Raw genomic sequence first — 12,500 nt, 5'->3', positions numbered from 1 at the left:
CTCCTTGGGGCGGCCCCGCCTCTTTCCTTGGGTTGTCCATCCCAGAGCCTTCCTTGTCAGTATTTCATTAGACATGCCCCAATCATTGCCATCTCTCTTTTTAATGAGACTTTCCAGAGACTCCACCTCCGCTCTCGCTCTTAAGTCCTCATTTGGGGTTGTGTTCGATCCGAATATCTTGAAGATTCGTAGTAAACATTTGTTTTGGAATGGGAGGCAATAATATGTAGGTTTAAAGAGATCATATTTTTGTCCTTGTATATAATTTCTCATCTATTATAAATAGTTATCCGTTTGAATCCATTGTACATTTTAGACATTTAATTGTATCCTTCGTTGCGGAACCTTTTGTTTGAACTTGGGTGGGGATTTTATGTAATGTCAAAATAGACACATTGGGTGGGTTGCTAGCCAATAGGACAAAAGCAACGTCAAACATGTTGGTAAAAAAAAAGAATTCTACAGATACGCATTTACCAGACAGGTACTCATTTCACACCTGAGTGGGATGATAGAAGGTGAACCAGGAATCTACTGATCCGAGTGTGAGTATCTTACCACACGACCACAAAGCCCAGACTTTGTGCGGCTATGTGCTCTAGTGGTATGACACTCGTTTTTGGATCGGAATGTCCTGGGTTCGAGCCTTGCGCTCGGCGCATAGTTGGGTCCTTGGAAAAGGCTCTTTACTCACATTCTCACCGTACTCAGGTGTAAAATGAGTACCTGGCCGTTATCAGCGTTGTCTTTGTCCGAAAAAGTGTAATATCGCCTAACAGGCGTCATGTCCCGTCCACATGTTAAATGTTGCTGTTGGTCAGGGACCCCTGTAAAGCCCTTTGAGCACGTTTAGTGGATATTGCGCTAAATAAAAGCTCATCTTACTTGTTGGACCTTGAGTTTCCACCACTAGGTGAAAGATGTAGAGACCATCTCTCGGAGCTGTAAAACGTCCATTGCCTGGGTTGTAGCCCTGGCTTGGTGTAAAGATTTCATCCTTGAAAATTAAAGTTTGGTGGTTTTGGAATCGACTATCAGCTCTGTAGCCATAGCTGAAAGCAACTGAGGCAGATTCTGGGGGAAAAAAGGTGATTGGTTGGTATTGGTTCAATTTTGAAAAGGGGTTTGAGGATTTCAGCCGTATCTAGTTGAATATGATATAATTAGTAGAAGTAGAAGTGAAGGCAGCATCAGCAGCAGCAGCAGTAGTAGTAATAGTAGTAGTAGTAGTAGTAGTAGTAGTAGTAGTATAGTAGTATGTAGTAGTAGATAGTAGTATTAGTAGTAGTAGTAGTAGTAGTAGTTGTAGTATTAGTAGTAGTACTAGTAGTAGTAGTAGTTGTAGTAGTAGTAGTAGTAGTAGTTGTAGTATTAGTAGTAGTAGTAGTAGTAGTAGTAGTAGTAGTAGTAGTAGTAGTAGTAGTAGTAGTTTGTAGTATTAGTAGTAGTAGTTGTAGTAGTAGTAGTAGTAGTAGTAGTAGTAGTAGTAGTAGATAGTAGTAGTAGTAGTAGTAGTAGTAGTAGTATTAGTAGTATGTATTAGTAGTATGTAGTAGTAGTAGTAGTAGTAGTAGTAGTAGTAGTGTAGTAGTATGTAGTAGTAGTAGTAGTAGTAGTAGTAGTAGTAGTAGTAGTAGTAGTAGTATGTAGTAGTAGTAGTAGTATGTAGTAGTAGTAATAGTAGTAGTAGTAGTAGTAGTGTAGTAGTAGTGTGTGTAGTAGTAGTAGTAGTAGTAGTAGTAGTAATAGTGGTAGTAGTAGTATGTAGTTAGTAGTAGTAGTAGTAGTAGTAGTAGTAGTAGTAATAGTAGTAGTAATAGTAGTAGTAGTAGTAGTAGTAGTGGTAGTAGTGGTATGTAGTAGTAGTAGTAGTAGTAGTAGTAGTAAGTAGTAGTATATAGTAGTAGTAGTAATAGTAGTAGTAGTAGTAGTAGTAGTAGTGGTATGTAGTAGTAGTAGTAGTAGTAGATAGTAGTACTAGTATCAGCAGCATGAGTAGTAGTAGTAGTAGTAGTAGTAGTAGTAGTAGTAGTAAATAGTATTAGTAGTAGTAGAAGCAGCAGCAAGCAGCAGCAGCAGCAGTATGTAGTAGTAGTAGTAGTAGTAGTAGTAGTAGTAGTAGTGTAGTAGTAGTAGTAGTAGTAGTAGTAGTAATAGTAGTACTAGTAGTATTAGTAGTAGTAGTAGTAGTAGTAGTAGTAGAAGTAGTAGTAGTGGTAGTAGTAGTAGTAGTGGTAGTAGTAGTAGTTGTAGTAGTAGTAGTAGCAGTAGTCGTCATAGTAGTAGATTTAACAAAGTATTATAATAATGATGATTTTTAGGATGACGATGTTGATGACCATGATGATGACGACGACGACGACGACGATGATGATGATGATGATGATGATGATGATGATGATGATGATGATGATGATGATGATGATGATGATGATGATGACGATGTTGATGACCATGACGAAGATGATGATGATGATAATGACGATGATAATACCCGAGACAGGAAAGTCAAATCTACCTACCTTTATCCACAAGGTCTTTAAGCAATTTACTTTGAGTCTTCCCATTCGTCTCAAGTTTGTTAACTTTTGAAGACACTGTGGGAAATCAAACATTCGTGAATACTGATACCAATCTACAGCATTATTCACTATACGTTACTGCTAAAACTGTTTACTAATTTGTGACTAACTGCTAAAACTGTTTACTAATTTGTGACCAACTGCTAAAACTGTTTACTAATTTGTGACAACTGCTAAAACTATTTATTAATTTGTGACCAACTGCTAAAACTATTTACTAATTGTGACCAACTGCTAAAACTGTTTACCAATTTGTGAACAACTGCTAAAACTGTTTACTAATTTGTGACAACTGCTAAAACTATTTATTAATTTGTGACCAACTGCTAAAACTATTTACTAATTGTGACCAACTGCTAAAACTGTTTACCAATTTGTGAACAACTGCTAAAACTGTTTACTAATTTGTAACCAAACACGTTAATCTGGTATCATCATATTAATGGACTGAACCACATAGATGAAATAAATAACAATGTGAAATTGAATGTAAGCTTCAATTTAATATACGAAAACAGATAAAATTGACGTTTCGGGTTTCCCCTTTATCAACAAAACAGGATGAATGAAACATTACAGACGAATGGTATAATGTGGTAGTGGCGTCTGTAGTGTTTTATTCATCCTGTTTTGTTAATTATGGGGAAACCCGAAACGTATATTTTATCTGTTTTCGTATATTAAATTGAAGCTTGCATTCACTTTCACATTGTTATTTCTTTCTTTGAGCTTCAAGCAGCAACATTTACATTACATAGATGACGAAAATTTGGTTCAAAGTCTAAATGAACAGATAGATATCTGAACTTTTTTAAAATTATAACAACAAAGCCCAATCTGTTCAAAAAGAAATTTTAAGCACTCGGTTCATCCCAACACTCGCTTTCGGATCAGAAGGTCCTGGGTTCGAGCCTCGCTCGGCGCACAGTTGAGTCCTTGGAAAAGACTCTTTACTCACATTCTCTAACCGTACTCAGGTGTAAAATGAGTACCTGGCCAGTAGCAACGTTGTCTCTGTCCGAAAAAAATGTAATATCGCCTAACAGGCGTCATGTCCCGTCTTACTTGTTAAATGTTGCTGTTGGCCCGGAACCCCGCGTAAAGCGCTTTGAGTACGTTTAGTGAATATTGACCTATCTAAAAAAAGCTATTTTTTTAACATGGACATTCCCAGTACACTTTGTGTTAGATCTCAGAATAAAAGAAAATAATTCTTGAAAGCCACTGGACTTCTAGAGCAGGAGTTAATCCCAATAACTATAGTGTTAAACCAGCGGTTACGACCTTGGGACAGGATGTTAGTCCGCTGACCCAGCTGCCCGATCACTGCACTACGAGGTGAACATTATTCATGGGGGGGGGGGGGGGGTAAAAGTTCTCGACTCTACCAATTGTCGGAACGAACCAGATGCTTAAAAGCCGAATTAAATGTTAAACTGGTCAAAATTATAAATTGTTGGCATTAGCACCCTAGAATATGGTATTCATTCTCCTCAATAAAACATACAAACTCAACACAAACTCAACACAAACTGATATTTCTGGCTATGAATTAAATTTTCAACATCTTAAACAATCGACTTAATACCGTTTTGAAGCGAAGGGTCACGATTAATCAATGGAAGCCCTCCCAAATTAAGATATGTTCTCCGTTAAATGTTGCCTTGTGTTTCAGCTCAGTCTGTCTCAAACAAATCAATAAGGCAGAAAAGTCGTGACGTCACACCTTCTACTTTTCCGATTTCAAGGACTAATAATGTAGTAGTGTAGTAGTAGTAGTAGTAGTAGTAGTAGTAGTAGTAGTAGTAGTAGTAGTAGTAGTAGTAGTAATAGTAGTAGTAGTAGTAGTAGTAGTAGTAGTAGTAGTAGCGTATGGCTACACCTCCAAATTTATTTCGTCAACCCAGCTTCTAAAGACGGTTTCGTAGCCACCTACAAGTTTAGTGACTGGGCAGTGGAGGACGATGTGATCACTGGTCTCTGGGGCTGCCTGACATTTCTAATAATGAATAGGTCGTATATTGAATCATAAGATGGCATAACAATTTAGCAACAGGCTGTATAGGCAGATTATTAAGATAACTGGACGTAAAAGAACGAGGATAGATGATCTTTAATGACGTATATATTAAGACGTGAAAATAAGATGCCATCACTCTGAAACCAGAAGACAAATTTCATAATGTATGTATTCAGTCCTCTGAAATAGTGGTTTTACACTTCCAATGAGATTTGAACCATTTTTTTTTTGACATGAGACATTTTCGTTTCAAAACGGGGAGAAGAAGACACAACAAGAGAGACCAATCTGCCAACCATGGAAGATTCAAAGACCTCACCCCATTAGCAGACCAGCCTACTGACTTGAAATTGAAAAAGTCGGAGTCTCCAGGGGTAACCATATCATAGATATTATGACTATCTTTAACAATGAATGACTTCTTCTTCTTCTTCTAGGTTCCATGCCTGGTCCAGGCTTCGGATGCTGCATGAATTATCTCTCTCCATTCCTCCCTGTCTCTTGCTTTTTCAAACAGCTCTTGGATTGTTAGGTTGGTGAAGCCCTTCAGTTGGTCTATGAGTGTTTTTCTTTGTCTCCCCCGGGCGCGTTTACCAGGTATTTTTCCACAACTTGCCAGGTATTCATCCTTATCTTTCCTTACTATGTGTCCGAAAAAGGATAGTTGTCGATCCGCTATTAAGGGCATTAGTTTCCTTTGTTGGTATGTTTGTTTTAGCACTTCTTCGTTCGTTTTGTGTGCAGTATACGATATTCTCTGCATCCTTCTCAAGCACCACATTTCAAAAGCTTCAATGTTCTTTTGTGTTTCTGCATTTGTAGTCCAGCTTTCGCATCCGTATAACAAGATTGGCCACACGTAGCACTTCAAGACTCGGAATCTAATCCCGAACGACATCTGTTTGTTTTTCAAAATGAATGACTAAATTGTCTTTAATAAAGGGGGCAGCGTGACTCAGCGGTGCGGTCTTTGCTTCGTGCCCAAAAGGTACAGGGTTCGACTATCCGCCTCGCTGTGTGACCATGAGCAAATCACCTAGCCCTAGCTCACTTTACGACGCTACATGACTGCGGCTGACGCCTGGGTTATTCCAGTCTTCCCTTGGAATAGACCCTAAAGACAAATTTCCCCTTTGGGGATGAATAACGGGAATTCTATTTTATTTTTTAAATTTATTTTTAAACGTTAAAATAATGATTTAAACCCTTTGCATACTAACTCTGGCACCAGAACTTTGTTTTCAAATTTTTTTTTTATTGAATTAAAGATATTTATATAGGGAATGAGATTAGCGGAAGAGTAGCGTCCCTTGATTGGACGTCACCTTACAGAGAGAACGTCAATTTGGTTTTGAAGTGTCTCAAGCCGCTTTCACCGGAAGCGAGGACGAGAGACGCATTCGCACAAACCAACATGACGTTCTCTCTCTAATAACTTTTCCGCCGGTGACGTCACAGACTATGGGTGACGTCCAATCAAGGGACGCTACTCTTCCGCTAATCTCATTCCCTACTGGGGTCTCAGGTTGGAGCCCGAAATTCTTAGTGCTACGAAATATTCGTAAGATTAGGCAGGTCTGGATATGCATTATGTTTCCTCATTACCTTTGTGGATGGAATCAATGAAGGATTCGCCCTGGATTTGTCCATGCCCTCCAGGCCATCAACTCTGGATGAAACTGTAACGTGAAATAGGAATTAACACATTAACCCATCGACACATAAAGGGCGAGACGTGATGGAAACAGTTGTCGTGAGTCATAAAACATGCTTAAGTTATCGTTCTTGGCCAAATCAAGGCCTCATCCGAATAGATACTTTTCAGACAGATAATATGTGACCCTACGCCTCGAAGCGGTATTAAGTCGGGATTTGGAAAACGAAGAAAACCGGTTTTAAAGTGGAAATGGTCAAAATGATCAAATTTCAGTTTTTGGTTGTTTTATAAACTACAATCATTTTTCTACATGAAAACATAATAATTCAACACAAGTATTGACGATAAGTTATATATATATAAAGTTTAAAAAAGCAACATCAGTGAAATATTCAAAACAAGAGTTGACTTTCTCTCAGGGAGCCACCATTTCCGAGGCTACACTTGCCAATAATAGCTGATAACAAATACTTTGACCTCAAACTTTAGCCTCGTTGGTTTTTAAAGTTTGTGTTGCTCTACTTATCACTTGATGCACTTTTAGCACTATCTCTCTCTCTCTCTCTCTCTCTCTCTCTCTCTCTCAAACACACACACACACACACACTACAACCACCACCACCGCATCTTCATCACGACCACTACTACTACAATCACCACCACCACCACCGCATCATCACTGCCACTACTACTTCAACCACCACCACCACATCATTATCACTACTACATACTACAACCACACCACCACATCATCATCACTATCACTACTACTACAACCACCACCACCACATCGTCATTAATACTACAACCACTACCACTACATCATCACTACTACTACAACCACCCACACCACATCATCACTACTACTACAACCACTGCCACAACTACAACTACAACCACAGTCACCACCACCACCACCACCACCACATCATCATCACTTCCACTACTACTACTACTACTACTACAGCCATTATGACATCATCATCATCACTACTACTACTACTATTACTACTACTACTACTACTACTACTACTACTACTACTACTACTACTACTACTACTACTACTACTACTATTACTACTACGACTACTACTACAACCGCCAACACAACATCATTCTCACTACCATCATTATGTTTTGGAGCTTTTCTTCACTTGAAATAAGGAAAGTTTGGGGTTGTATTTGGCAATGTGTTCATATATCAGAAATATTTGTAATCAGTTATGTATTTAGATCTATACAATATGTAAACACAATACCAAATATCATCCCAATTCCCTTTTGTGTGTGTGCGGAAATTCCTCTTTCGGCATTGAAATTCCTCCGAGTGGTGTCTGAAATTCCTGTGAGTCAAATTGAAAATTGGCGTCTCTGCAAATTTTACTATTCTCGTCAAATTTTCAATGCCCGTATCTGAGGAGTTATCTTTACCATTGATTTGATTATGTGTGAAAACGGTGCCTCACTTCAAAGTCGATTTTCTCAAAACTTGGTTTTTACACTCTCCCTACTTCAAACGGTCATAGTTGGGCAATGAATAATCAGAATCTTATAAATTTGGTATCAAATTTTAAGCATAATATAAGCTATGATTGGGTACCAAAAACCCAATAATTGAAAAATCCGACTTAATACCGTTTCGAGGCGGAGGGTCACATATATGATTCTTACACTCTTGCTTTTTGGAAATTCCGGACGTGTTCCCAACCGCTGCTCGAGCTTGTGAGTTCGCGTTGGGAACAAAGTTCGAATTCCAAAACGCAAGAGTGTAAGAAATATTTTATTCTACGCCTCAATCGATTCTGATTTTGTCATATCTGAGGAAAAGACATTTTCAAAAATATTTAAATGATACTTTTATTTTTCAAAAATCTAATTTTAGTGAAATTTAACGTTTGATAATCTGACGTCACAAATTATTATTGTAAACATGATATCATTACGCGTTACTATTTAGGGAGAGGGGTGGAATAAAATACAGATATTATACAACAAATTCTCTGCAGTAAACAGTTAATTGTCGTAATATGGAAAAAAAAACCTAACTCGTTTTAAAAATAATTGGCCCAAAAACTCTGTCATTCAAAAATGGATCGATTTAAACGATCTTTCATTTTGTCAAAAACTCTCAAAGCTGGGATTTGCGAAGTCCCAGATTTGAGAGTTTTTGCCAAGATGAGGGTCATTTAAATCGATCGATATTTGAAAGACGAGTTTTTTGAGGCCAAAGTTTAGAAAACGAACTTATTTTTCCAGACTTCATCAGTTAACGAACTTGTTAACAAAATAATACCAGCCGTCTACAAATACTATTGAGTCGGGATGATTTGTATGCTAAAAACATGAGATTTGAGTTAAGTATTCATTTGTTAATGAAATAGATGTAAACATTTACATAACGCCTTTCCAATAGTTATTCACTCTCAATGCTTTGCTCAATGTTTCATATAGATTCTCCTAGTAGTTCGATATAAAACTAGAGTTTCCCCACCTGTACACTTATATATATATATATATCCTTTCTTTAAAAAATATAGCCGAATGGAGAACATTGTGCTATTTGAGTCAATAAAAAAATTATACGTGGCACAACTCGACTGAAAGATTTGAAAATTAGAAATATATTTTTTGCAGATAGATAAACAGATAACTTGATTTCCTTTTATAATTTAAAGTCAGTTTGAAAGTTCGTTGAGTCAAACAGATAAAATATGTACCGACGACACTAACACTCTCAAAAACAATTAATTTCGACACTGTAAAAAGTTGTCAGTTTGGCGTTTTTACGCAAATCGTTGCATTCGAAATAATGTATTTACTTAACTACTTTATGGATTTCAGATCTCCACTAAGTGTTCAACAGTTTTCATCTATTTATGACATCAAGTATTATTATTGTCCCTTTGATGCTTTCAATGTGATGGTTTCGGGACGATAATACCCTGGTTTAACTTATGGCCACATCCTCAACTCTATCTGTCCAGTATAAGCATCACGTACAGAAATTCCTGAGCGAAGGGCTGTCCGATTGGCTTTTTTTCAGCAAATCGTGGCATTCATAATGATATTATTCACTTGATTACATTAAGTATTCGGATTTACAGAAATACTACATAAGTTTCACCGATTAACAACATTAACTAATAGTACTTCTAATATTACTGTCGTTTTTATGCCATCGATGTGATAATTATTGTCCTGGGAAATATTTAGTTAAACGTCATCGGCAAACTGTCAATTGTATCTGTCTAGCTTCAAGCCCGAACAAACCAAAAGTAGATATATTAAATTATTATGATGGAATATTTGATACTGTTCGCGTCTTCTTCACATTTTCATTTGACTTCAGGATTAAAGTGTTCTAAGGGTTAAAGAATCAAAACACACATTTTCTTTCATGTATAGATCAGTGTATATTACTTAGTTTTGAATTATGGGCAAACTCTCAACTTTACCAATCAACAATCAAAACATGATCACCAGAGCACTGTACTGTAAGGTAAGTTCTCGATCCCAGGATCGGGGAGACATTCCGAAAGCTCCTACATCCCCAGTATTCTTTCAATTTGTATTTTTACCGTTGATCTATAAATAGAATGAAGATGACGTCACTCAGGTCTTTGTTATTACTTTTTGCCATCCGCGTTTATGAGCTGGAAAATGCACAGTGCTACATCTTGGAACGAAAAACAAAATCTTTCACTACGATATGAGACAGCATCACTGTAGCGACAGAACAGCTCTGAATAAGTCAAAACTTGAGAAAGATTTGGGAGTACATGTTGATACTAAATTAAAATTCTCAAAGCATATAGAAACACAAGTTAATAAGGCAAACAGAATCCTTGGACTCATCAATAGATCTTTTACCTATTTAGATGCAGCAACTATGAAAATACTATTTACTGCATTAGTCAGACCCCATCTCGAGTTCAGCAACTCAGTATGGTCACCACAATTTGAGAAAGATAAGAAACTTATTGAAGGCGTGCTTCGCAGAGCAACAAAAGTAATTCCTGGGTTGAAAGATAAGCAATATGAGGATAGACTGAAACGTATTGAAATTCCAAGCATGACATACAGACGAGTACGAGGTGATATGATTGAAACATACAAGTTTACACACAGTTTGTATCAAGTCGAGAGTAAACTTTTCGTGTTTGCAAACAATGGAACCAGAGGTCATAATTACAAGCTGCATAAACCAAGGTGTAACACATCGCTTAGGCAACACTACTTTAATCAACGTGTGATCGACCGCTGGAACAGTCTCCCTGAAACGGTGACCAATGCTCCAAGTGTCAACGCCTTCAAAAATAGCTTAGATAGCCACTTAGCAGATTACATGTTTAGCATAGTTGAACCGCCCATTAAGATCCCATCAAAGGGTTAGACGTATATACAGGTCAAAAGATCTGTTAGGGTTAGGGCCTTCAATTTATCAAAAAGTTTATATATTATAGATACAGGTCAAAAGATCTGTTAGGGCTTTTTATTGACTTTTATCTCGATGAACTGAATGCCAAGATCAGCAAAGGCACAAAACGCCTAATACGCTGGAAAACTATACTATACTATACTATACTATGAGTAATGCTCACTGAACTGTTTTAACCCGACTATAAACGTTCATAGATACACAAAGTTTTGTGTGTTGGTCCGTTATACTTCCGATGGCAATGTTATGAGCTTCTTAGCCAAGCGCATACTATCTATAGATAGAATGCACTTGGCCAAGGAGTTCACAACATTGCCATCCGGAAGTATAACGGACCAACACACAAACTCTGTGTAACCATGAACTTTTATAGTCTGGTTAATACAGTTTAGTGAGAACAACTCACAAACGCGGATGGCAAAAACAATAACAAAGGCCTGAGTGACGTCATCTGCATACTATCTATAGATAGAATGCGCTTGGCCAAGGAATTCACAACATTGCCACCCGGAAGTATAAAGGACCAACACACAAAACTATGTGTAACCTTGAACGTTTAAAGTCTGGTTAATACAGTTTAGTAAGAATTACTCATAAACGCGGATGGCAAAATAAATAACAAAGACTACCTGAGACACGTCATCTTCGTTCTATCTATATCTTACCCTTTATTGTCTGTTTCTGACACTCGTCTTGCGCTGTCCTAAGTCTTTCTACTTCCTCAAACATTGTGAGATTAGATCGCTTTAATGAATCTTCTTGATGTTTGAGGACTTTTTCTAGACTTGTCAGTCTCAATTCCTGACTTTTCAATGTCTTTAACTGAGTGTTTATCGTTTCCCGTTGACTTTTCACTGTGTCATCCTTGTCTTTCAGATTGTCTTCCAAAGCTGAAATTTTGTCTTTTAGATGAGTGACTGAAATATAATATTAATAATAATAATAATAATAATAATAATAATAATAATAATAATAATAATAATAATAATAATAATAATAATAATAATAATTAATGATAATCATAAATAATAATAATAATAATAATAATAATAATAATATATAATAATAATAATAATAATAATAATATAATAATAATAATAATAATGAGAATAATAAATAATAATAATAATAATAATAAATAATAATAATAATAATAATAATAATAATAATAATAATAATAATAATAATAATAAGAAGAAGAAGAAGAAGAAGAAGAAGAAGAAGAAGAAGAAGAAGAAGAAGAATATAGCGCTTTCCCCGTTGTCACAGTCTCTGAGCGCTTTACAGTGATATAAAACAAAACATATTACAGTGAGACAAGTTTGATGGAAATGTGATACGAATTCAATTTAACAAAAACAAAATATGATAATTGTATAGGGAATGAGATTAGCGGAAGAGTAGCGTCCCTTGATTGGACGTCACCCATAGTCTGTGACGTCACCGGCGGAAAAGTTATTAGAGAGAGAACGTCATGTTGGTTGTACGCATGCGTCTCTCGTCCTCGCTTCCGGTGAAAGCGGCTTGAGACACTTCAAAACCAAATTGACGTTCTCTCTGTGTAATGTGACGTCCAATCAAGGGACGCTACTCTTCCGCTAATCTCATTCCCTATTAGTGCAAGTAAGTGTGTTTATGTTCGTGTATGAGTGTAAATGTATCTCTGAGTGAGTTTGTTGTGCACGTGTATGTGTTTGTTTTTCAATATGTATTCACACAATAATTGTCAAAGAATGAATGTTTGAGTGACAATTAAGACTGTAAAGCGCAGCTGAGCACTTATGTGGAAGTTGAGCGCCACAT

General features: G+C 36.8%; 1 protein-coding gene across 1 annotated transcript in view; it reads right to left on the bottom strand.

The window, feature by feature from the left end:
* Positions 1 to 12,500, bottom strand: part of LOC144958882 (uncharacterized) — a 21,798-nt gene that overhangs the window by 2,156 nt on the left and 7,142 nt on the right. Inside the window, exons 5-8 of the mRNA XM_078891142.1 lie at positions 11,363 to 11,614; positions 6,208 to 6,281; positions 2,523 to 2,597; positions 886 to 1,074 (exon numbers count right to left, since the gene is read on the bottom strand). Of these exons, the coding sequence (XP_078747268.1) occupies positions 1,006 to 1,074; positions 2,523 to 2,597; positions 6,208 to 6,281; positions 11,363 to 11,614 (470 nt within the window). The 3' untranslated portion in view covers positions 886 to 1,005. The remainder of the gene's footprint in view (positions 1 to 885; positions 1,075 to 2,522; positions 2,598 to 6,207; positions 6,282 to 11,362; positions 11,615 to 12,500) is intronic.

The sequence above is a fragment of the Berghia stephanieae genome, chromosome 13 (genome assembly GCF_034508935.2).
Source record: "Berghia stephanieae isolate SIO BIC M18660-M18661 chromosome 13, UCSD_Bste_1.3, whole genome shotgun sequence".
NCBI classification, from domain to species: Eukaryota; Metazoa; Mollusca; class Gastropoda; order Nudibranchia; family Aeolidiidae; genus Berghia; species Berghia stephanieae.
This window is presented reverse-complemented; position numbering and strand designations above follow the sequence as displayed.